This window comes from Carcharodon carcharias, chromosome 18, assembly GCF_017639515.1.
Source record: "Carcharodon carcharias isolate sCarCar2 chromosome 18, sCarCar2.pri, whole genome shotgun sequence".
In the NCBI taxonomy this organism is placed as follows: Eukaryota; Metazoa; Chordata; class Chondrichthyes; order Lamniformes; family Lamnidae; genus Carcharodon; species Carcharodon carcharias.
The window spans coordinates 20,536,255-20,563,469 of NC_054484.1; the positions used below are offsets into that span (position 1 = coordinate 20,536,255).

Consider the following 27,215-nt stretch of genomic DNA (forward strand, 5'->3'; position numbering starts at 1 on the left):
ATAACATCTGTTGATTGACTATGGCTCATTTTTTCATAAAAGAGGAAAGTACAGCATGTACTTCTGATGTTTTAAATCCAAATATATTAAAGCTCGTTCTCAATTTACTTTCCAGCTGTGGATTTTGGGAGTAAGCTTGCAAAAATTAATTTTGCACTCTAACAAGACATTACTCAGTTTGTGTTTATGTCTTCTAATTGTGGCTGTTGCTATTTCTTTTTCATGAACCTTTAATCATTTCTTATTTCTATTGTGTGGTATTAGAGTTGTTGTGAGCTTGAAACCAGTGTTAAGCACAGGGAGTTCCTTGACTACTTCTCTTCATGGTTTAACAGCTGTGTTCTGTGTACCAAGGTGGTCACTGAATACAAACCACATGCTTTGAAGCTGTACAGTCTTTAGTTTATTACTAAATGAGTTGAATACCAAACGCCATAATTGTAGGTTAGATTTTGGTGCAGAAATGATGGGCTGAATGGCCAACCTCATTGCTGTATGATTCTATGTTTTTGTCTTTGCTGATAGTTTTTTGTGTTTTTTCCTCCTCCTCCCTTGACGTGTGCTGGGGTGAAATTTAACGGATGCTGGTAACCCCTGGAGTCTTGTCCAAATAACTACTCTTCAATTCAGAACCTAGCTGTTAATGTTGGCAGACAGTTTGATTTTTGAGTGTAGCAAGGATCAATGGATATCAATCATTGGTTCGTTATCATCATAGCCTTTGTGGAACCATTGGCATTGTCTTGCTTCTTCTCTGGCATTCTTCAAGCCTCTCTCAGTCCACGTGTCAATGTCCCAAGCCTCCCTCAATCTACCCATCCAATTTTTCTTCTTCAACTTCTGTTTTTACCCTCAATTTCTCCTTAATTGTTACCGGGACAAGGCAATCTTTTTCTCTCTCACTGTATTTAGCAACCCTCTTGATTCCTGATTTCTACTCATGATCTAACCCACTCATTTGTCTCTCTATCCATCCAGCTGATCCTGAGCTTTCTCTGCCATACCCACATTTCAGAAGCTGTTCTCCTCCTCTCATTCTCCTTTCTTCATTGTCCAACTCTCAGATCCATAGAATGCAACACTCCACACTAGTGACTTTACTAGATGTTTCATCAGCTTCATCCTGGTGTTTTTGGACTTCCAGACGTTACATAAGTCACAGGTCACGCCTCTTGCTGTAACTAATCTAACCTGAATTTCATTCTTTGATTTAACTTTGTTGTTTACCATTGAGCCAAGGGACTTGAATTTGTCCACTGCCTCTATAGTAATCCAAAGCAGCAAAATTGATCTCCCTTCCTTACTCCAGGGCATTGAGGGCATTATAGCCCTTTCCACCACTATCCCAGCTGAGATCAGCCAGTTTGGCACCAAGCAGGGATCAAACCAGTGACCTCCAGGCACTCCATAGAGCTCTTACCACTGAGCCATTAGAGCAAATTGCAACTGCACATTAGCAAATGTATCTTAGGGATTGCACAGAATGCACAGGTTAGAACAGGCCATTTGACCTCACTGGTTCAGGTTGTGTTTATGCTTCACACCAGTCTCCTCCAACCTTACTTCATCTAACCATAGTGAGCTTCCCCTTATCATGGAAATGACAGACCAGAAGGCCAATTACTTGGAGCCCTCTGTTCTCATCCAATTTCCTCCACCTTCCCCTTATCTCTTGTTATGTTTGCGCCTTCAAATATTTATCCAATTATAGAAGTCTGAAGCACAATTGATAAACACTGAACTGTAACTACCCTCAGTTTTCTGAGTGGCGGACTTTTTAAAGTCCCCAATTTATTATAATTGTTTAGAAGGTGGTGCGAGTGAGTAATAAGGGTGTCACTACATTTATACAAATAATAATAACATCTTAAATGTGGGATTACAAACTGGTCAAGCATTCCTGGAAACAAATCCAACAATTGGGATATTGCAAAATACAAGCGTGAACAGCATCAAGAGTTGTCCAATTGTGGCCTCTGCAGCCAGAAACACTTGATTTCTTCCCCTCAGAACTCAGTAAAAATGTGACTGTCTTCTATATTTTTATTATTCTCCCTAATTGTTGTATTTTATAACAAAACACACCTTTGATCAAATATAACATACTGTGCCTACACAAGTTTTCTTTTCTGAAAAATATTTTCCCATTTTTTTTTGTTCCATGTCCCTGAAGGCACTTGCTTCAGGGCCTCTTCCTATCTGCGTAATTTCCTCCAGCCCTACAACCTTCCAAGAACTCTGCGCTGCTCCAAATCTGGCCCCTCATGCATCTCACTGTCCTGTCGCTCCACCGCTGGTGGCTGTGATTTCAGCTGTCTAGGCCCTGGTCTCTGGATTTTCCTCTCTAAACCTTTCTGCCTCACCTCACTCAAGGCCCTCCATGAACTTACGTTCTTGACCATTAGCCACTTCTGCTTCTTGGTGTCAATTTTGATGGACTTCTTTTCATTCATTCTAATGATGCAGGTCCACTGGCAAGGCCCGTATTAATTGTCCATTTCTACCTGTCATTGAGAGGTGAGCTACCTTTTTGAACTGCTGCAATCCGTGTGGACTTAATGGTTTGCAAGTCCATTTCAGAGGGTGGTTAAGAGTTAATCGCATTGCTATGAGTTTGGAGTCACAAAAAGGCCAGAGTAGGTAACGATAGTAGATTAAAAACAAAAAACTACGGATGCTGGAAATCCAAAACAAAAACAGAAATACCTGGATAGTAGATTTCCTGGACCTTGGTGAATCAGTTAGGATTTTACAACAATCTGGCAGTTTCACAGTCACTATTACTGATACAAGCTTTTTATTCCAGATTCATTTAATTATCAGAATTTAGATTCCTCAACCGGTGTGGTGAGATTTGAACTGAATCATTAGTCCAGGCCTCTGGATACCTAGTCTAGTAGTGTAACCATTATGCTTCTCATGATTACACTCCTGTGAAGTACCTTGCAACCTTTTCTTATGTTAAAGGCACTATATAAATGCTAATTGTTGTTGATAATTATTGCTTGAATGTAGTTCCATGAGATCTAGCAGCACATCCACTTCATCTAAATGTGTGTCTAGACTGTGAATTTTGGCCCCAATCTTGACCTTATCTCATGTTGATTCAGCAACTACTTGATCAGGAGCAAGGACCTTTATATTTAACAGAATTACCTGGAAAAACTCAGCAGGTCTGGCAGCATCGGCGGAGAAGAAAAGAGTTGACGTTTCGAGTCCTCATGACCCTTCGACAGAACTAGGCGAATCCCAGGAAGGGGTGAAATATAAGCTGGTTTAAGGTGGTGGGGGGGTGGGGTTGGGTGGGGCGAGAGAAGTGGAGGGGGTTGGTGTGGTTGTAGGCAAAAGCAGTGATAGAAGCAGATCATCAAAAGATGTCACAGACAGCAGAACAAAAGAACACATAGGTGTCGAAGTTGGTGATATTATCTAAACGAATGTGCTAATTAAGAATGGATGGTAGGGCACTCAAGGTATAGCTCTAGTGGGGCTGACTGAACATCAAGCCATTGTTTCCAGGACTGTCACTGACCTCATCTCCTCTGGGGATCTTCCTCCCACAGCTTCCAACCTGATAGTCACCCAACCTCGGACGGCCCACTTCTACCTCCTACCCAAAATCCACAAACAGAACTGTCCCGGTAGACCGATCGTGTCAGCTTGCTCCTGCCCCACAGAACTCATTTCTCGTTATCTTGACTCCCTTCTCTCTCCCCTTGTCCAGTCCCTCCCCACCTACATCCATGATTCCTCTGATACCTTACGTCACATCAACAATTTCCAGTTCCCTGGCCCCAACCGCTTCCTCTTCACCATGGACGTCCAATCCCTCTACACCTCCATCCCCCACCAGGATGGTCTGAGGGCCCTTAGCTTCTTCCTCGAACAGAGGCCTGAACAATCCCCATCCACCACTACTCTCCTCCGTCTGGCTGAACTTGTTCTCACACTGAACAATTTCTCCTTCAACTCCTCTCACTTCCTCCAGATAAAAGGTCCGGCTATGGGTACCCGCATGGGCCCCAGCTATGCCTGTCTCTTTATGGGGTATGTGGAACATTCCTTGTTGCAGTCCTACTCCGGCCCCCTTCCACAACTCTTTCTCCGGTACATCGATGATTACTTCGGTGCTGCTTCATGCTCTCGTCAGGACTTGGAAAAATTTATTAATTTTGCTTCCAATCTCCACCCCTCCACCATTTTCACGTGGTCCATCTCTGACACTTCCCTTCCCTTCCTTGACCTCGCTGTCTCAATCTCTGGTGATAGACTGTCCACCAATATCCATTACAAGCCTACCGACTCCCACAGCTACCTTGACTACAGCTCCTCACACCCCGCTTCCTGTAAGGACTCCATCCCATTCTCTCAGTTCCTTCGCCTCCGTCGCATCTGTTCCGATGACGCTATCTTCAAAAACAGTTCCTCTGACATGTCCTCCTTCTTCCTTAACCGAGGTTTTCCGCCCACGGTCGTTGACAGGGCCCTCAACCGTGTCCGGCCCATCTCCCGCGCATCCGCCCGCATGCCTTCTCCTCCCTCCCAGAAACATGATAGGGTCCCCCTTGTCCTCACTTATCACCCCACCAGCCTCCGCCCTTCACTTCCACTCTCCTCACCGTCCAAGGGCCCAAACACTCCTTTCAAGTGAAGCAACATTTCACTTGCATTTCCCCCAACTTAGTCTACTGCATTCGTTGCTCCCAATGCGGTCTCCTCTACATTGGAGAAACCGAACGTAAACTGGGCGACCGCTTTGCAGAACACCTGCGGTCTGTCCGCAAGAATGACCCAAACCTCCCTGTCGCTTGCCATTTCAACACTCCACCCTGCTCTCTTGCCCACATGTCTGTCCTTGGCTTGCTGCATTGTTCCAGTGAAGCCCAATGCAAATTGGAGGAACAACACCTCATCTTCCGACTAGGCACTTTACAGCCTTCCAGACTGAATATTGAATTCAACAACTTTAGGTCTTGACCTCCCCCCTCCATCCCCACCCCCTTTCTGTTTCTTCCCCCTTCCTTTTGTTTTTTTCCAATAAATTACATAGATTTTTCTTTTTCCCACCTATTTCCATTATTTTAAAATATTTTTAAATCTTTTATGCTCCCCCCACCCCCACTAGAGCTATACTTTGAGTGCCCTACCATCCATTCTTAATTAGCACATTCGTTTAGATAATATCACCAACTTCGACACCTATGTGTTCTTTTGTTCTGCTGTCTGTGACATCTTTTGATGATCTGCTTCTATCATTGCTTTTGCCTACAACCACACCACCCCCCTCCACTTCTCTCCCCCCATTCAACTCCACCCCCCTACCACCTTAAACCAGCTTATATTTCACCCCTTCCTGGGATTCACCTAGTTCTGTCGAAGAGTCATGAGGACTCGAAACGTCAACTCTTTTCTTCTCCGCCGATGCTGCCAGACCTGCTGAGTTTTTCCAGGTAATTCTGTTTTTGTTTACAGACCAAACTAGGACCTGTTGGCCTGTGTGTATCAGTATCCCATCAGTGAGGCCATAAAATTTTCTGTTAACAAGTACATTAGCATTTTACATTGATATTTGAGGTGTGTTTGCCTCTGATATTAGGATTAGATTCTGTAAAAAGATTCCTCTAAATTAAATGGAATTAAAGACAGAAACAGGCCATTTGGTCTAGTGGGTAGGTTTTGGTGTTATGACTTCCTCCCGCTTGCTTCGTCTAATTTTATCAGCATTTCCTACTGTTGCTTTCTCCCTTGCACTTATTCAGCTTCTGTTAGAAATGCCTCAACTACTCCACGTGTTCCACATTCTCACCACTTTTTGGGTAAAGAAGTGTCTCATGAATTTCTCTTGGATTTATTCCTAACTATCCGATGTTAATGGTCCCTAAAATGGAGGCTGCTGATAACAGGGATTGACCAGACACAAACCTCCCCCCAATTGTCTTGCAGCCTTGCCTTTACTGCCTTTGCTAATTTAGCACCAGATTTGAACCCTGGCCTTCAGGATAAGGAGCTCATTGAGCCATCAAGGGAGTCCTTCCCTGCTCCCTTCACTGTGCCTGAGTGCAGTGTTGGGATGTGCGGTCCCTCAATCTCCAGTTGGGTTTTTATCCAGTTCTTGAAACATATAATACAAAGCAAAGACCTGACAGAAGTATACCCTGCAGGGAAAGCCTGGCTGTGGTTTAATTGGGAGTACTGAATAAGTATGTTTTTGCTGAACTGTGTGTGTTTGTTCAGTGCTGGGAGCTTGGAGGGGGAAGGGTTAAAAAAGATCAGAGAGACTTGCAAATTCCTGAAGGGTGGATAACCTCAGTACTGCAATAGGAAGTGATGTCAGCATCAAGTTAATGAACACACCTTGAACACCTGACCAGAGAGATTGTGTTAGCAGCTATTACTGAGAACAGGAAAGAAAGGAGATACACTCAGACAACACACCAGAAGGGAGCCGAAGGAGTTTATTTTGAGAGAGGACCTTTTAAACTATGGAGAAACAGGAGAAGTCCTCCTGGAAAATGGGACTCTTAAAGACTTTTGATTCGGATGAGTTTGTGAGCTGGGAAAAGATTGGATCTGGCGGTTTTGGTCAAGTTTACAAGGTTCGTCATGTTAATTGGAAAACATGGTTGGCCATCAAGTGTCCGCCGAGCCTCCATGTAGACGAGAAGTAAGTTGCTGACCTGAGTCTCATGTTCACGGTGCAAGAGCTGAAAATTCTCCTATCGGTGGGCGCGTTGTTTGTTAAAATCTATATTGATAATGTGCCTCTTAAAATCAAAGTTGTTATCTGTTGTGTTTACAGTAATCAGTAAGAATATTGTATGTAAAGGCAGTGTGGAATTTTGACTTTCAGTTTAACCCTTCCCTCGCCTGTTTTATTGCTGATTCTGCTCCTGCCGTGAGTTTGATTTGGTCCAAGTTTATGTTGCAAAGAATGGTTTCCTGCAAGATTGTATTACAGAATGACATTGGAATAAGGATCCTATTAACGAATTCTCCCACGAATGATCGTTCTGCCATCTGCAAGTGTATCCCCTGTAGTTCTCCTCTCCCCAAAGCGCTGACCCTTATTCAGATATCGTTTCATCCGGCCCAGTTGGCAATCTACACATGTGAGCTGGGGCAAAGATTGTCAGCCAGAGCTATGGAAACAGACAAGCCTAATCCTGTCCCGTCCCTAGGCAATACACATGTTCATTATTGGACTCACGGAATATAGCATGCTAGATGACTAATCTGCCCCTGGATTTTAATTGCTCCATCATTACTGGCTATGCTGCCCATGCCCTAAAGTTTGGAATTCCCTTTCTAAACCTCTCCGCCTTATCACTTCACTGTCATCTCCAAGACACCCCCTAAGACCTAACTCTTGGCTCAAGCTTTGAGCCACCTGTCCCAATATCTGATGTCAACTTTTATTTAATTATGCTTCTGTGAAGTGACCTGAGATGTTAACGGTGCTATATAAACGCAGGTTGTTGCTGTATTGCTCTAGGCCTTTAACTCACGATCTTTTGGGCTTGCGATGATTTCCAATTAGCTCTTTCCCGGTCAGCTTGTTTTGCCGACCGTTTACTTTGTTGTTCTTTGTTCGTGCAAGGCTCTGGGTCCAATAGGTTCACAGCCTGAAGGAGCTGGCCTCCTCATGTGACAGACTGACATTGAACAGGATATGCCTTTAACAAATGTTTGCCTCAACCACGCTTGTTTGGATTCCAGTTGATTAATTTATAGATAACAGCACCTTAATCTGTTAACTATCGTCAGTGTGAGACCAAAGTGATTCACAGCACATTTACATAATGCTGACAGAGAAGCAGCAGTGAAATGGAGAGTCCTCACTGCCTCCACACTCAGAGCACCATCCTGTCCTCCTGGTGACAATAAGAAAGATAGACAATCAACAACAATTTATGCGGCATTTTTGAAGCATCTCAGGATGAAGTTTACAGGAGCATTGTCAAACAAAGTTTGATACTTGAGACCCACAAGGAAATATTAGGTCAGGTCAAAGAGCTAGGCTTAAGGAGTGTCTTAAATAGCTAAAGAGACGGAGAGGCTTACAAGAAAGAAAAGAAAGATTTGGATTTATGCGGCACTTCTCACGGGGAGAATTGTCAGGAGCAAATCGGGATCCTGAGTCCACACTTGCTGGAAGTGAGACCAGCTCAGCAACCTCCCAGGAGGTGGCTTCTTAATGAGGTGCCTCACTTTCAAAGTTCTGTTAAGGAGGGCATGGACTTCCGATGTTGCCTAATCAGAGGTCCGTACTACTGGAACAACTTTTAGTAAAGTTACAAATGACAGCCTTTGTGATTGTGACAAAGGTAAAACTATCTCTCTTCAACCTGTCTGCAGTAAGAACATAAGAACTAGGAGCAGGAGTTGGCAATTCAGCCCCTCGAGCCTGCCCCACCATTCATTATGATCACGGCTGATCTCATTTCGGCCTCAACTCCAATTTCCCGCCCTCTCCCCATAACCTTTCAACCCGTTACTAATTAAAAACCTGTCTATCTTCTCCTTAAATTTATTCAGCGTCCCGGCATCCACTGCACTCTGAGGTAATGAATTCCACAGATTCACGGCCCTTTGAGAAAAGTAATTCCTCCTCATCTCTGATTTAAATCTACCACCCTTTAGCCTAAAACTATGGCCTCTTGTTCTAGAATGCCCCAGAAGGGGACACATCCGCTCCACGTCTACTTTGTTTATCCCCTTTAGCATCTTATATACCTCAATTAGATCTCCTCTCATCCTTCTAAACCCTAGTGAGTATAGGCCTAAACTGCTCAATCTCTCCTCATAAGACAAGACCTGCATCTCTGGAATCAATCTAGTGTACTTCCTCTGAACCGCCTCCAATACAAATACATCCTTCCTCAAGTAAGGGGACGAAAACTGTGCACAGTACTCCAGGTGCGGTCTCACCAATGCCTTGTACAGTTGCAACAGCACTTCCCTATTTTTATACTCTATTCCTTTAGCAATAAATGCCAAAATTCCATTTGCCTTCCTTATTACCTGCTGTACCTGAATACTAGCTTTCAGCAATTTATGCATGAGGACACCCAGATCCCTCTGCACTGAAGCATTCTGAAGCTTCTCTCCACTTAAATAATAAGTCGCCTTTTTATTCTTCCGACCAAAGTGGATAATCTCACACTTATCCACGTTAAACTCCATCTGCCAAATTTTGGCCCATTCACCTAACCTGTCCATATCCATTTGTAAATTTCTTATTTCTTCATTGCAACTTACTTTCCCACTAATTTTGGTGTCATCTGCAAATTTAGCTGAAGTACCTTCTATCCCTGAATCCAAGTCATTAATATAGATTGTAAATAGTTGGGGCCCAAGGACCAAACCCTGTGGCACTCCACTAGTTACATCTTGCCATCCAGAAAAATACCCATTTATCCCAACTCTCTGCTTTCTGTTGGTTGACCAATCCTCTATCCAAGCTAATATGTTGCCCCTAAGTCCGTGTGATCTTATCTTGTGTATTAATCTTTTGTGCGGCACCTTATCAAAGGCCTTCTGGAAGTCCAAATATACTACATCTATATCTATACTACATCTAGTATCCCAGTTGACCACAGCATCCTCCTCAATGCTTCTCCACTGTCATCCAGCTGGGTGGTACTGCACTCACTTGTCCAGTTGTACCCAGCGATTCATCTTCAATGGTTTCTATTCCTGCTCCCACACCATTACCTCTGCAGTCCTGTAAGAATTTACCTTTGGCCTCATCTTATTTTTCATGCACATGCTGGCCCTTAGCAACACCATCCAAAAATACAGTCAGGTTCCACGCTTGCGCTGGCAACACCCAATGCGACTTCCCCAAAAAGGAGCAATTTTATCACTATCCTTCCACCTCTGCATTCAAACCTAATTCAGACCAATAAGATGAAGGTTTCCTTTCACTGTTGGCTTTAACAATATCACTTAAAATCTGGCCCAGGGCACTGAATTGTTTATTAGATGTGGGTGTCACTGGCAGACATTTATTGCCCATTCTTGGTTACCCTGGGGAGATGATGGTGGACCGTCTTGAAGCGCTGCAGTTATTCTTTGTAGTCGTTTGATAGCACTGAGGAGATTACTGAGCCACATCAGAGGGCCATAATGAATCACGTGTATTTGTCTCTGGAGTTCAGTGCAAACTGCCTAAAGACTGCAAGTTTTGTACCCTAAATGTTATTAGTGAACGAGTTGTTTTTTCTTTTACATCAATCTGTTCCAAGACTGTTGTGGAAGAAATGGTGAAAATTGTGTGGCCTTTCTGCAGACCCTTTGTTCGTCTGCATCATTTCCTTCACTGTGGGAGAAGAAAGACTCTAAATTAAAGGAAAAACAGAATTACCTGGAAAAACTCAGCAGGTCTGGCAGCATTGGCGGAGAAGAAAAGAGTTGACGTTTCGAGTCCTCATGACCCTTCGACAGAACTCAGTTCTGTCGAAGGGTCATGAGGACTCGAAACGTCAACGCTTTTCTTCTCCGCCGATGCTGCCAGACCTGCTGAGTTTTTCCAGGTAATTCTGTTTTTGTTTTGGATTTCCAGCATCCACAGTTTTTTGTTTTTATCTCTAAATTAAAGGGGCTGGTGCCTTTAAACCTCCAAACAGCCCTATGTGGTGAACGCTGAGGGATTTATCACAGGCACTGTAGATTATTTCAACGTGTGTTCCTTTAAACTTGCAAGGTGCAATTACCATACAGCACTAGATTAAAGTGGAGGCTATCTAAGTTAACTAGGCATCGGTTGGCAGAAACTTTGCCTGATTCAGAAGGAAGGAAACCTGAAAATTGAGCTCAAGTTAAAAGATTGTCCAGCCGTTATTGCACTTCTGCTTGTGAGACCTTGTTCTGCATAAAGTTTCTACATTAAATTGTGACTCCACTTCAAAAGTGCTTCATTGGTTGTAAAGCACTTTAGTACAATCTGTGGAAGAAAGACAGATTTGCATTTCTATAGCGCCTTTCATGACCAACGCATGCCTCAAAATGCTTTAAAGCCAATCACGTACTTTTTGAAGTGTAGTCAATGTTCTAACGTAAGAAACGTGGCAACTAATTTGTTCACTGCCCAATCCCACAAACAGCAATGTGATAATGATCAGCTGATCCGTTTTTGTGATGTTGATTGAGGGATAAACGTTGACCAGGACACTGGGGTGAACACCTCTGCTCTTCAAGATAGTGACAGGGGATTTTTTACATCCACCTGAGCAGCCAGATGTGGTCTTGCTTTAACATTTCATCTGAAAGACAGCACCTCCGTCAGTGCAGTGCTCCCTCGGCACTGCACTGCAGCGCCAGCCCTGGAGTGGGACTTGAACTTGGAATCTTGTAATTCAGTGATTTAGGGAAAGGATTCCAGGGCTGGACCAATAGGCAGCTGAGTGAGGGATTTGGACTTAAGATGGGGAAATAACTAAAGTCTGAAGACCCCAAGGAAGGGGTTGAAGTTCCTTGGGGACTTCTCAACTTTGTGATAGTTGGAGCCTGCCTTTTGGCCCTGATTTCCACTGTCACGCTAATAAGCTGCTGGAATGCTTTCCTTATACCTCCCCACTTCTCTCTCCTCCATCGAAGAAGCTCCTTTTTAAAATGTAATCAAGCTTTTGCTCAGCTATGCTAACAGCTAGCTGTTCGCTGCAAATTGTGTCAGATACATGGAAGGATGATAAACTGAGTTAATCAGATTGCGATGCTAATGATGCCAAGGTTGAGGGTTTGATCCCTTGCAGATGTTAATTGGACCAAAATGGAGATCTATTGGCGGCAAAGGGCTTGGCTGACATCCCAAATAAGTATTTTGCATCAATATTTACCAATGAAGCGGGCTTTGCAAGGCTAAATGAGGAAGTTGCTGAAATGCTGGATGAGATAAAATTAGGTAGAGAAAGTGCTGGAAGGCTGGCAGTACTTAAATTAGATACAACAACAACCACTTATATTTATCGTAATCTTTAACATAATGAAATGTCCCAAAGCGCTTCCCAGGTGTATTATAAAACAAAGTATGATGCCAAGCCACAGAAGAAGATACTAGATCAGATAACCAAAACTTGGTCCAAGCAGTAGGTTTTAAGAAGTGTGTTAGGGGAGGAAAGCAAGGGAAATAAGTGGAGAGGTGTAGGGAGGGGATTCCAGAGTTTTGGGGCTGAGGCAATTGAAGTCATGGCCACGGATGGTGGCCCAATTAAAATTTGGAAGGCACGTTGAGGCCAGAATTTGAGGAGCGCAGATATCCCAGAGGGTTGTGGGGCTGGAGGAGATTACAGGTATAGGGAGGGATAAGGCCATGGAGGGATTTGAAAAAGGATGAGAATTTTAAATTCAAGAAGTTGCTTGACCAGGAGCCAGTGTAGGTCAGTGAGCATAGGGGCGATCGGGGAATGGGACTTGGTGTGAGCTAAGACACATACAGCAGAGTTTTGGATGACATCAAGTTTGCAGGAGGTAAAACGTGGGAGACCAGCCAGGAGCGTGTTGGAATAGTCACGTCTAGAGGTAGCGAAGGCCTGAATTAGGGTAAGTCTGGATGGGTGCATCTGAGGGTGCCAAGGGAAGTATAGGCAGAAATTGAGGAGATTACCAACAGATTGTCTTGTCACCATCAAATTATTATTTGTGGGAGCTTGTTGTGCAAAAATTGACTTGTGTTTCCTATATTACAACAGTAACCACGCTTCGAAAAGTACTCCATTAGCTGTAAAGTGGTTTGGGATATCTTGAAGTCGTGAAAAGCGCTATAAATGCAAGTTCTTCCTTCTCTTATGATGTATCAGGGTTTTAGTTTCTTTGGGTGGAACCTTCCAGTCTCACCAGCAGCGGCAAGTTTTGGCAGGCTTGATTTGGTGTGACCCCAAAAATCAGTTTCCCGATGGTGGGTTGAACTTTAGCAATTCTGTTCTCGGGACTTTAAAAGCAGGTCAAACTTCCTGACGGACAACTTTGGGGATCCCTTTTGCATGTTAGCATGCCATACATGCTCACTAAAAGGCCAGCTTGCCAGAATTATGTTCCCCTCCAAATTAAGTTCCCAACCAGTGAGAAATTAGAATGTTCACTTTTATGGCTGCACATAACTGGTGTGCACCTGGCGAGGTTGACTTCTTCAATGATCAATGGCGAGTTGCCACTGCATTGTCCTCTTGGGTTGGCGTCTACAGACACTCCCTAACACTTGGGGCAAGGTGTTGGCCATGCAAGCTGCATGAAGGATGACCAAGGGAGGGAGGGAGGGTTAGCGGGGAAGGGTGGAGCAGTGGCCGGGAAAAGGTGGAATGGATGGCGCAGGCTGCCTGGGTGCCCTTTAAATATGGCACCCGGACCTTCGAGCCCATGAGGTAATTGCGGGGACAGCAACTTCCTGCCTTTCTTTCCGCCCCCCCACCCCCGCTGCGAGAATTGGCGAGCTCCTCATGGATGCGTATTCAATGAGCTGAATGGTACAAGATCACGTGTGGTCACCCATCCTGCCCCCAGCAGGAATCATTCCCATTTCTGCACCCATCACTGAACTTAGACTCCAGAATGGAAGATTCCAGCCCTCCTTACTTTTCTGTTCCTTGACTGAGAACAGGATTACTGGGTAAATAGCCCAACTTGTTTTGACACAATGGTTCCCAAATAAAAGAAGTTTGCCCTCGATATAATCAGGAACAGGACAGGGGCCGAGGCTTGTTGGGCCTTGGTTTGAAATTAATTTTTTAAAAAAACTTATTATCCAGCCCAAACTCACCTGTTTCAGAGGTTAGAATTATGCCCGACACAGGTCAGATATCTGAGGGACAGACTAAGCCACTCAATTCAAATACAAGCATCCTGAGGTGTTCACTTGTGCACGGGTGTTTGATTGCTAGCTCTTTTGAAAGTTAAATATCGGTTGTTTGGCTAATTCACAGCCTGGATTTCTCATATGTTGAATATTGCCAGTATGATGGATAAAATTTCTTCATGGTTTACCATTAACTTTTGGCATAACGTCCTTCATTAGCTTTATGAAGATCTGTACGTCATCCACTCTAAGCAGAATGACATCATTGATCAGGGAGTAGTGTAGCATAGTAGCTATGTTATTAGACTAGTCATCCAGAGCCTGGACCAATAATCTGGACTCAAATCTCACTATGGCAGGTGGGGGGTTTAAATTCAATTCATTAGTTAGATCTAGAATAAAAAGCTCCTATCGGTAATGGTGGCTATGAATCTTCTGGACCCATCTGGTTTACCAATGTCCTTTAGAAAAGGAACTCTGTCCTTACCCTGTCTGGCCTATATGTGGCTCCAGGTGACAAGCCATTCAGGAAGACAGCTCACCACCACCTCAAGGGCAATTCGGGGTGGGCAGCGATGCCCAGGTCATGAGAACAAATAATTGTGTTCACATAACAAAATGATAATGGGTTTCACATCAATTTGCAAGATCTGTTGTAAACAGTCTCTCTCAACCCAGAGATAACTACTGAATGACTGCCTTTCCCTTCACTCAGCAGTGCCTTTTACCAGCTAGTCTGTTAAGCAGAACAAAAACAGAATTACCTGGAAAAACTCAGCAGGTCTGGCAGCATCGGCGGAGAAGAAAAGAGTTGACGTTTCGAGTCCTCATAACCCTTCAACAGAACTGTTAAGGCAGACTGGGCAGTTATATGATATGCTTCCTAGGTGGGGTAACTGAGCTCAGCAGTGTGAGGATGTTAAATTAGCATGCTCACTGGGAATGACACATTGGAGCCAAGTGATGATTGAGCAATAGCAATTCCCCTAACTGTTCATCTGATCAGTGACTCATGACATTCTTCAGACTATCAGTGCTGAGGCAAATCAAAATATCGCCGATAAAAGCAAAATACTGCGGATGCTGGAAATCTAGAACAAGAACAAAAATACCTCGAAAAACTCAGCAGGCCTGACAGCATCTGCGGAGAGGAATACAGTTGGCGTTCCGAGTGCGTATGACCCTTCATCAGAACTAAGGAAATCGAGAAATGAGGTGAAGTATAAGCTGGTCAACGCCCCTTTGTCCTTTTTTCCATGACATCTTTGGCAATCTCTTCTTTACCTTCACCTATCACTGTCCCTCTATCGAGCTCTACCTGTCCCATCCCCTTCTACCAGCTTATATTTCATCTCATTTCTCTATTTCCTTAGTTCTGATGAAGGGTCATACGGACTCGAAACGCCAACTGTATCCCTCTCTGCAGATGCTGTCAGACCTGCTGAGTTTTTCCAGGTGTTTTTGTTTTTGTTCAAAATATTGCAGATGCTGGAAATCTGAAACAAAAACAGAAAGCGCTGCAAGCATGCAACAAGTCAGGCAGCATCTGCGGAGAGAGACGCAGAATTAACATTTCAGATTGATGACTTTTGTCCCCCATCCCACCCACCTCCTGAATTAAAAATTATAAAGTTAATCAGGTTTCTACTTCTATTCCCTGATCCCTACGTGTCCTGATGGTGAGATCCTAAGTCTTCAAGGCACAAAGCTGGAAGTTCAGCTCACTGCATTTATATAAAATTCCCCCGTCTGCTATTTTAACTCAGATGTTAACGTCATATGAAATGAGTTAACACTCCCGCTTAAAAAGAATTTAATGCAAACACAGAAAGCATCAAGTACTTTGTACATTTCTCACCAGTGATTTTCAGGCTACAGGGATAATGTTCAGTGTTGTTACTGGGCTTTCTCCAATTGATATTAAAAAGAAAGATTTGCATTTAAGTAGTGCCTTTCACAACCACAGAACCTCCCAAAGTGTTTTATAGTGAATGAAGTACTCCAGAGGTGTGGTCACTGTTGTAATGTGGGAAAAGTGGCAGCTAATTTGTGCAAGTACTGCAAATCCACAAACAGCAATGTAATGATGACCAGCTTTTTGTTTCTGCTTTTTGTGATGTTGATTGAGGGATAAATATTAGTGATGACCACAGGGATAATTCTTCTCTTCTTCGAAAAAGTACCATGGGATCTTTTGTATCTTGCTGACAGGGCAGCACTTGTTCAATACTGCCCGGGCACTCCAGCCTGGATTGCTCTGTTCAAGTCCTGAAGTGGGACTCGAGCTCTCAACCTTCTACACAGGAAGAAAGGAACACAGGTGTTAAGAGCAGGAGTAGGCTATTTGGCCCTTTGAGCCTGCTCCAACATTCGATCAGATCATGGCTGATCTGATTGTGGTCTCAACTCCATTTTCCATCCGTAACCCTCAATACCCTTGTCTATCAAAAATCTTTTTAACTTGGCTTTGAATAAATTCAATGACCCAGCATCCACTTGTTTCTGGGGAAGAGAATTCCACAGACCAACCACTCTCAGAGAGAACATGCTCCTCATTCTTCTTCTTAAAAGGGAGACCTTTTCTGTAGAGTGCTATCAATGACTGGCACAAATTACATCCAGATGATAGGAAAGTTGGATTGTTGGAGCTGCTGTCCATTGGCGGTGTTATTAAACCAAGTACCTCTGCTCAGTTGGACATTAACGCCGCAGTGCCACAATCAGAAGGGCAGGCAGTTCTAGCGGGGTCCCAACTCCAGACTCTCCTCCAACTCTGAGGCATGCACCACTTACATGATGCAGCGGAATAACACTTCTAAGCTTACTTTGCACCATCCTGCACCACGGAGAAAGATAAGAACAGTTATGCCACAGGAGTGCCATCATTCAATTCCTACATGTGCCTACATATAAAAGCCAGAAAAGCTATCAATTTCAAAAATAACTAATGCAGCTCAAACACCTCTCCCCCCCACCACCACAGAACTGCAGAGCCCACCACCTGTCAGCTTCCCCACCACTCTTTTTTGATGCTTCTTAAAACCTACTACTTTGACCCAGCTCTTAGCCAACCTCCCAATATCTCCTCCTTTTGGCACAATGTCCATTATGTTCCCTGGTTAAGCAACACCTTGATTATTTTAAAATTCCAATTCTTGTTTACAAATCTCCATTGCTTGCCCCTCCCTATTTCTGTAACCTCCTCTGACCAACCCATTGAGAAATCTCAGTTGATTCAATTCTGGCTGCTAGGGCAACCAGATTTTAATCAGTAAGTGATTTTCCCTCAAGTTTAGAAAGAGAATGAGCCAACTGAGGCTTTTGAAGTGATGAAGGGATTCAATTTGTTAGCGAAAGAAGAGAAACCAAAATGACTGAAGATTTTAAAAGGGGTCGCTGGACATAGAGAATTGGGGGTGTAACTGCAAGTTTTCGAATGAGGCAGCAGAGGTCGAAAAGGCTGTTTTTAAAAAAAAATATGTACACAAGATCTTTGAATTTATAAACAGACATGAAGTACAAAAGATAGAAAGCTATGCCAAATGGTAAATCACTATCGGCCAGCTTTTGTGTCCAATTTTGGGAACGATACTTTAGGAAGGAGGCCAGGCTCTTGGACAGGGTGCAAAGGAGATATAACGGAGTGGGACTGATATCAGTTACCTGTAGAGAGTAGAGAATCTAGCATTGCTCTCAGAAGGTTGAGGGGAAAATTGATAGAGGTGTTCAAAATCATGAATTGTTCTAATGGATTAAATAAGGAGAAACTGTTTCCCTTGGTACAATGATGGGTAATCGAAGGATACAGATTTAAGAAAGACCAGAGGCGACTTGATACTTTTTTTTTATGCAGCAAGTTATGAACTGTCTGAAAAGGCAATGGAAGCAGATTCAATAATTGACTTCAAAAGGGAATTGGATGTGTACTTGAAGGGGAAAGATTTACAGGGTGAATGGATTACTTGGACAGCTGCTTCAAAGAACTGGCACAGGCTCAAAGGGCCGAATAACTTCTTAGGAATTGGAGTAGACTATTCATCCTCATTAAGCCTGTTTCTACTTTCAATGAGACCATGGCTGATCTATATCCTTACTACATCAATACCTTTGTCCCATATCCTTGAATAGCCTTGGACAGCACAAACCTTATTGATCTCGGATTTAAAATCATTAATTGAGCTGGCATCTACTGCTTTTCATGGGAGAGAGTTAAACCCTTTTACCAACCTTTAGATGATAAAAGCTAATAGAATGTTAGCCTTTTGGGTTTTTTTCATACCTGACCATCACATTTCAGCCACTTGTGTATACGGACCCCTGAATATCTTTAGATTTCCACTGTTCTTAGATTTGCACAATTTAAAACCAATACTCTGATCTAATTTTTGGTCCAATAAAAATGAACTCAGATTTGCCTGCATTGAAAATGCATCTGCCACAGTATTGCCCACTTCCTTAACGTACAAATATGCTCTTCTCTACACTACTTATTGCACCACTGATCTCATGTCACTGGCAAACTTGGACATATGGCTCTCATTGTGTTATCTAAGTCATTGACAAACATAGAATCATAGAATGGCCTCATTCTGTGCTGTAACCATTCAGCCGATTGTGTCCATCCATATTCTGCAAGAGCAAGCCAGCTTGTCCCACTCCCCCACCTTTTTCTTGCAGCCCTAACTCTTTCTCTTCAGATAATTATTCAATACCCTTTTCAAAGCTGCAATTAAATCTGCCTCCACCTTATCTGCCTCTTAACTGTTTGCTGTGTTTTTTTAAAAAAAAAACGTTTTTCCTGCAGTGCCTTTTGTGTTTTTGGCATTCAACTTACATTGGTGTCCTTGGTTCTTGACCTTTCTGCCAATGAGAAGGGTTGCTCCATAATTACTCTTTCTAGGTTGCTCATTATTTTGAACACCTCTATCAAATGTCCTTTCAACTTTCTCTAAGGGAAACAAACCCAATTCCTCTAATTTTTCCCCATAACACAAGTTCCTCATCCTTGGAACCAGCTCATAACTTTTTTCTGCATCCTCTCAAATGGCTTCACATCCTTCATGAAGTACAGTGCCCAGAATTGGATGCCATACTCCAATTGAGGCTGAACTAATGTTTAATGAATGTTCAGCATAACCCTCTTGCATCATACTCTATGCCTCTATTTATAAAACTTAGGATCCCGAATGCATTATTAATCTTTCTCAACCCGCTATCTTCAACGATTTGTACACATAGGTGGCAGGTGTCTCTGGCCCTGCACCCACTTGAGCATTCCTTCCTTTTTTTTATCGCTCCTCGTTTTTCCTACCAAAATGTATCACTTCATACTTTTCCGCGTTGAATTTCATCCATAACGTGTCTGCACATTCCAGCAGCTTGCCTGCATCCTCTTGATGTCTATCACCATCCACTGCACAGTTCACAATACTTCCAAATTTTCTGTCATCTGCAAATTTCCAAATGGTGCCCTGTACATTCAAACTCTGGCTATTAATACAGATCAAGAAAAACAGTGGCCCTAATACCAATATGTGGGGAACACAGCATCCTCAGTCTGAAAAACAACTGTTCTCCAATTCTCTGTTTGCTGTCGCTCACAAAATTCGTATCCATGCTGCCATTATTCCTGTTATTCCACAGGCTTTAACTTTGCTGATGAGCCAGTCAGGTTACACTTTATTAAATGCCTTTTGAAAATCTATTTGCACTACCACATTACCCTCATCAAACTTCTCTGTTATCTCATCAAAAAACTCAATCATGTTGGTCAATCGTGATTTTCCTTTAACAAATCCATGCTGGCTTTCCTTAATTCACAAGTGACTGTTAATTTTGTCTCAGCTTATTGTTGCTAAATGTTTTACCACCACTGAGGTTAAACTGACTGGCCTGTAGTTGCTGGGCTAATCCTTACACATTTTTTGAACACTGGTGTAACATCCAGTTTCTCAACCACTTCGTTTTACAATATGACTTTGGAAGCATGTTCTCTCTTAGTAAAGACAGATAAAAAGTATTTGTTTTGTAGCTCAGCCATACGTAAATCTACATTCTGATTCCTAATTGGTCCTACCCCTATTACTTTTTATATGCCTACACAAGACTTCTTGATTCCCTTTTATCTTAGCTGCTAGTCTCTTCTCATACTCTCTGCTTCCCTTTTTTTCACTTCCCCTTTGAGCTTCCTATATTCAGCCTGGTTCTCAGTTGTGTTGTCAACCAGCCACACACACCCTTTTCCTACTTCATTTTACTCTGTATCTATTTTGTAATCTAGGGAGCTGTGTCTGTTTGTCCTACCTTTCTCTCTTCCTGAGAATGTACCATGATTGTACTCCAACCATCTCCTCAATAAAAACAGCCCATTGTTCTGTTACAGTTTTTTGCCTGTCAACCTTTGTTTCCAATTTACCTTGGCCCATTCAGATCCATTCTCATCCTATTGAAATTGGCCCTCCTCCAATCAATTATTTTTACTCCGGATTGCCCTTTTTCCCTGCTCTAGCTTATTGAATAATTGAGGCTCCAGTACTGATCCTTGTGGGACACGTCTAGTCACTTCCTCTTCTATTCAAGTACGTACCCATTAACTCATTCCTTATTCTCAGCCTAACCAATCCCTTAACCAGGTCGTTAATCCTGTGAGCTTTAATTTTAGCAAAATGTCTCTTGTATGGAACCTTATTGAATGCCTTTTGGAACTTCGCTTTAGCTGTGCTGCATGATTATGTGAGGGGGCCCATATTCCTAAAATTAGAGTTGGCCTATTTAGTAGTGAAATCAGAAAACACACTTTCACACACACACACAGATCTTGAACTCTCCCCTCTCCCAAAAGGCTGTGGATGCTGGAGCTGAAGCATTCAAGATTGAGATAGATACTATTACCTGATAATCTGTGTATCAATGGAGATGGGTCAAAAGCAGGTACATGGGGCTGAGATACAGATCAGCCATTATGTAACTGAATGGTGGAACAAGGTTGATGTGGTCAATGACCTACAGTACTCCACCCTGTTGACAGAGGATAAATAATTGCATAAGAAAAGAAAATTCACCGCATGCAGTGAAATCCTTTTATAATGTCACAGGAGAAAGTCACATTTCGAGAGAGGATTTCTAAATTGTAGAGGAGCATTTACATTTTCGGATGGCAAAAGAAAGCAAAGTTTTTTTCAAGAGTCTGCTGAGGACTTTAATGTGCAAATTATCAGGTATCTAGGAGAGGTCAGACTGTTGTAAAGCGCTGTATTGTCTATTTACGAAAACAAGAAAATGATGGACAGGGAAAGACTTAGACTTACTGGTCTGTTAAACCCGCCCCACACAACTATGATGCCCCATGCATCACATGACATTCCCAACTGCACCTGTAGCCAATGTAATCGCTTGGGAGAAAAAAAAAACACAGTAAAACTGGTGGGGAACTTTCTTTTTCTTAATTCTTTCATGGGATATGGGCGTCATTGTTAAGACCAGCATTTGTGCCCATTCCTTATTGCCCTTGAACTAACTGGCTTACTAAGCCATTCCAGAGGGCAGTTAAGGGTCAACCACTTTGCTGTGGGCTTGGAGTCACATATAGGCCGGACCTGATAAAGGCGGCAGATTTCCTTCCCTAAAGAGAAATAGTGAACCAGATGCATTTTTATGACAATTGAAGATAATTTCATGAGGATTTCTTCAGCATTATCAGCAGAAATCAGGCCAATTGCGTCCCAACAGCAATGATACTCATTTGCACCTCAGGTGGTTTAATGGCCATTTAACTACTTGAGGTTATGGTTGAGAATGTTAGAATGCATGGACTAAGTTAAACATGGTGTAGACTAATGGGTTAATAGTTTTTATATAATAGTTATGATAATGAAATAGTGATGTATATCATGATATAACAGTGACAACAGCAGTCATGTGCATGAGACAAAGAAGATAAGATGGATAGTCTGTACAAGAGAAAGATGTACCTGCCTAGAGCTTATTGTGTATTATAATATAAATTAAGTAGTTCTTGAAGAAATTTACTGGTGTTAGACCATCCTGGTGGGGGATTGGAGATGTAGAGGGATTGGATGTCCATGGTGAAGAGGAGGCGGTTGGGGCCAGGGAACAGGAAATTGTTGATATGTCGTAGGGCATCAGAGTAACTGTGGATGTAGGTGGGAAGACATTGGACAAGGGGAGAGAGAACGGAGTCAAGATAGGAAGAAATGAGTTCCGTGGGACAGAAACAGGCTGACATGATCAGTCTACAGGGCAGTCCTGTTTGTGGATTTTGGGGAGGAGGAAGAAGTGGGCTGTCTGGGGTTGGAAGCTGTGGAGGGAAGATCTCCAGAAGAGATTAAGTAAGTGACAGTCCTGGAGTTAGACCTAATTACTCATAAGTAGAGGGAAATCTTCCCATTGCAGATTATGCTGCAAATTACCTGAAAAAAGATCCAAATATTATTCAACACTGAAACCAAACTGCATAGTACTATTCAAATTACACAGCCTGCTTAACGCGTGCACTGTTTCTTTCATCATGAAAGACGGTTTTATTATTCAGGTGCTAGACTCCAAGTATTTATAAAGAGGAGTCGTATTGGATTTGAAACGTTAACTCTGTTTCTCTCACCACAGACGCTGTCAGACCTGCTGACTTTTTGCAGCATTTTCTGTTTTTACTTACGATTTCCAGCATCCACAGTATTTTGCTTTTGTCCAAGTATTTACTCTCGTGTGCAATCAACGTCTGAATTTTGGAGTCAGAAATAAAGATGAAATAACGATGTTTTACAATGAGTGTATATCATCTGCTTGCACAGGATTCATTAAAAACCATGGAACATGAGTGAAAATATGCAAACTCTAGGCAAATGTCATGGGGAAAGGATGTCACACAATCAGATCTCCAGGAATATGTCAAACCCAAGTTGGCAACCCTAAAGGGGAGATGAGCTGCGTCAGAGCAATCCTTTTCTTGAGATTGGCCAGTTCATTGCAATTTGGTATCAAACTTGGCATATTCTTGCTCCTCTGTGACTCACTTGGTGATGCATTGGCTAAGTGAACCATAGGAGATCCAGTATTTTAGACTGTTAAATGCTGTATGGACACTCGAGCAGATTGACTTAAGAAACAGCAGGCAAAGTTTAATGGCTATGAGTGTGTGAGATTAGGCATGTTACAACAGGAGATAAACTTAATGTATACCTGTGGGTGGCAGCTACTTATTCAACTTGTGTGCGTGACTGCTGTTGATTACCAGCTATACTACAGCAGTGAAAAAAAACAATTGGATGTAACCATGTTGCAGGTGCAGCAATGCTTCTGGTGTGCCAATGGCAATAATTGTGTGTGGGCGAAAAGTGAGTGTGCTTGGTCCAGTGCTGAAATTTAAATGCTGTTTTTGATTGTTGGTGGGGGGGGGGTGCGGGGTGATTTTGTAAATACAGAAGTGGGCTTGATGGGTGATGTAGATGTTTGCTGCCTCCTGAACTTGTCAAGTCTAAATTCCCAATGTTCAACAACAATGACTTGCGTTTATATAGCACCTTTTAACACACTTAATGCTTCTGTGGCTGCCTTAAGATGTTTATCAGACCAAATTAGGTACTCAGCCGCCTTGAGCTCTTTTGACAGGTGATGAAAGGTTTTCTCAGAGGTAGCTTTTGAGAACTGTCTTAAAGAAAGGAAAAGAGGTGGAGAAGTTCAGGGAGGGAATTCTAGAGCTTATAGCCAAGCCAGCTGAAGCCACCACCACCAAGTGTGTGTGGGTGAAAAACACGTGTAACTGTCCCTGCTTTATGCACACAAAGTAAGAGTTTTGTGCAGTAGCAATTAACGTGAATGGCAAACAACAGAAAAGACCAGCGAATGTTGATGGGGCAGACATTCGAATGAATCATCACTATCACAAAGACGCATTATCAGCTTGGGGTTATCCAGTGTCACCAAAGCTGTCGGGCGAGCTTGGATTGGTTTTGATCTGATAAATGCTTGCAACTGCACATGGGTCAGTGTTCGTTTGTGTGTATGAGCTCTAGAATTACCACAGTTATGCAAGTAACGTTTGGAGTGACAAAAGGAACAGTAACTGACTTAATTTGCAGTTTCACTATACCTGCCATGAGTGCTGAGACTTGCATGGCTTAATCTTTGAGACAAGTATGCTTGTAACTGCCCTTGACATCAAGGCAGTGTTTCACCGAGTGTGGTATCAATGAGCCTTAGCAAAACTAGAGTCAATGGGAATCAGGAAGAAAACTCTCCATTGGTTGGAGTCATACCTAGCACAAAGGCTTGTGTTTGTGGAAGTCAGTCATCTCAACTCCAGGACATCACTGCAGGAGCTCCTCAGGGCAGTGTCCTCGGCCCAGCATTCTTCAGCTGCTTCATCAATGACCCTCCTTCCATCATAAGGTCACTGATGATTGCACAATGTTCAGCACCATTCATGACTCCTCAGATATTGAAGCAGCCCATGTCCAAATGCAGCAGGACCTTGACAATATTCAGGCTTGGACTGATAAGCGGCAAGTTGCATCTGTGCAACAGATGTGCCAGGCAATGACCATCTCCGACAATGCCTTGACATTCAATGGCATTGCCATCACTGAATCCCCCACTATCAACATCCTGGGGGTTACCATTGACCAGAAACTGAGCTGGACTAGCCATATAAGTACTGTGGCTACAAGAATGATCAGAGGCTGAGAGTTCTGTGGTGAGTAACCCAACTCCTGATTTCCCAAAGCCAGTCCACCATCTACAAGGCACAAGTCAGGAGTGTGATGGAATACTTACCACTTGCCTGTATGAGTGCAGCTCCCACAACAATCAAGAAGCTTGACATTATCCAGGACAAAGCAGCCCGCTTGATTGACATCCTATCCACCACCTTAAGCATTCAGTTCCTCCACCAGTGAAGCACAGTGGTAGCAGTGTGTACCATCTTCAAGATGCCCACCAAGGCTGAGTCCAAACCCATGACCTCCAGCACCTAGAAGGACAAGGGCAGAGATGCATGGGAACAACAACACCTGAAAGTTCCCCTTCAAGCCATTCACCATCCTGACTTGGAAATATATTGCCGTTCCTTCACTGTCGCTGGGTCAAATTCCTGGAACCCTGTCCTAACAGCACTGTGGCCTAGCCAATGATGCCTACATCCTGTGAATGAATTAAAAAAAAAAAGGCTGATTGAAAACTGAAAGCAAGTACCTGTAGGGCTACACCTGGAGGTTGCTGTCCCTGAAGAGGAATGGTTGAAAATTGTCAATGTAATAGTGGCCAGACTGTCTTCCTGTTTGTGAGTATTGGGTAGTTACAAATCAGCTCTTAGAATCTCAAAAACTGAGTAGAACATTGAGTACTAGTAAAAGTGGCCATAAAGCTGTTCAATTGTATTAATGTCCTTGAGGCAAGGAGACCTACCATCCTTGCCTGGCTTCTATGTAACTCCAGACCCACACTATTATGGCTCATGCTTAACTGCCATTCGAACAGCCATCCAACTTCTCCTTTATATCAAAGAAATTGCACTGGTCCAGGAAGGCAGACCATCTCGGCCTCTTCAGGACAATTGGTAATGTCCAATGAATACCAGTCTTGCCAATGATGTCAGCATTCTGTATTAATTTTTTAAAACATCGTAAGTAGATGATAGAAAGTCCTAAATATTGGTCTTGCATTATGGTACAGCATGTTCCCCCAGCACAGCAAATGAAAAGCTAATCTTTCCTTGGTGTGATGATTTATCAGACAAGGAAATTGTTGTTTCTAGACTGTCAGTAAGGTGATCTTGTGTGAGGATTTAGTCTTAAGTGTAGTGTTTAATTATTTGATTATTAGTCAGTTCTCTGCTCTATGTAACGTTATTTGATTGCTTAAGCTTGTGGGAGCTAGAGAGCTACTTAACAGAAATTTCCAGAGAGAATACCTGGACTCTGACTGAGACCATATGTGTATATAGAAAATCCTGTAAGTTCTGAAGTATTTTAAAGTATCATAAATTAACCTGTTGTAGATTTGGAACTAGTGTTACCTCTGCATTGCTTTTGAGATAAATCAGACATCCAAGATACGCAGCAACAAACACAGAAAATGCTGGAAAAACTCAGCAGGTCTAACTGCATCTGTGCAGAGAAAAACCAGAGTTAACATTACGAGTCCATATGACTCTTCATTGACTCTGGTTTTTCTCTGCACAGATGCTGCTAGACCTGCTGAGTTTTTTTTCAGCATTTTCTGTTTCTGTTTCAGATATCCAGCATCTGCAGTATTTTGCTTTTTAAGATAAACAGCAAACTGGCGAACACACATTAAGATTCTGATGGCTAATTGGAAAGATGGATAACAGATACTTTACTGCACCTTTTAACAATTTGTATTTCTATAACACATTTACACAAAGCTTCCTCGATACAAACTTCTTTAGTGATATGATTTTCTGTGTATTTGGATTCAATTTGGGTGAAAAGCACATATCAGAAAGTTCAGATGCTATGTGTCGTGCACGTAATTTCACAAATAGCAAAGTGATAATGACCAGATAATCTGTGAAAATGATGCTGGTTGAGGGAAAAAAATTCTTCTTCTGAAAGTGCCATGGTATCCTTTGCATCCACCTGAGGGAGCAGACATGGGCTCTGTTTAATGTCGCACCTGAAAGACAGCACTGTTGATGGTGCAGCACTTCCTCAGTACTGCGCTTAGTGTGTCAGCCTAGATTTTGTGCTCATGTCTCTGGAGTGGACCTTAAACCCAGAGCCTTCTGGCTCTGAGGTGTGATTGCCCCTAGATGTGGGAACTAATGGGCATTAATGTTGGTTAGATGGCTTGAAACTTTAATTTTCATTCTTTATGGGTATGTTTTGCCGTATCTCACCCATGTGCTGACTGAGCTATATTGGCTCTTGGTTAAGCAATGCTTTGTTAAAATTCTCATCCTGTTTTCAAACCCTTCTTGTGGCCTCACCCCTCTCTAGTTCTAGCATTCTCCATCTCAAAACCCTCTGAGATTTCTGCAGTCCTCTAATTCTAGCCCCTTGTGGATTCCTAGTTTTAATTGCTCCAATACTGCCAGTGTGTCTTCAGTTGCCTAGATCCTATAAGTGATGGAATTCCCACCTAAACCTTGTCACCTCTGCTTTCTGTTTTAAGGCACTCTTCAAAATTGATTTCTTTGTCCAAGCTTTTGATCACCTGCCCTCTAAATCTCCTCATGTGACTCAGTGTCAAATTTTGTTTGATAATGCTCCTGTGAAATGCCTGGGGATGTTTTGCTGCATTAAAGGTGCTACATAAATTCAAGTTGTTGAGTTGTGATGTGTGCTAACTAGATTGGCAGGAAATTTGGATGCAAACTGGCGTTGACAAAATTTGGTAGTACAGAACTTGAGTATTGCTAACAAAAGAGACATGTCAAAGCTTTTTGTCT

At 42.7% G+C, this 27,215-nt stretch overlaps 1 protein-coding gene across 1 annotated transcript in view; it reads left to right on the forward strand.

The window, feature by feature from the left end:
* Positions 1 to 6,372: 6,372 nt before the first annotated feature.
* Positions 6,373 to 27,215, forward strand: part of ripk4 (receptor-interacting serine-threonine kinase 4) — a 48,865-nt gene continuing 28,022 nt past the window's right edge. Inside the window, exon 1 of the mRNA XM_041212054.1 lies at positions 6,373 to 6,664. Coding sequence (XP_041067988.1) covers positions 6,483 to 6,664 — 182 coding nt within the window. The 5' untranslated portion in view covers positions 6,373 to 6,482. The remainder of the gene's footprint in view (positions 6,665 to 27,215) is intronic.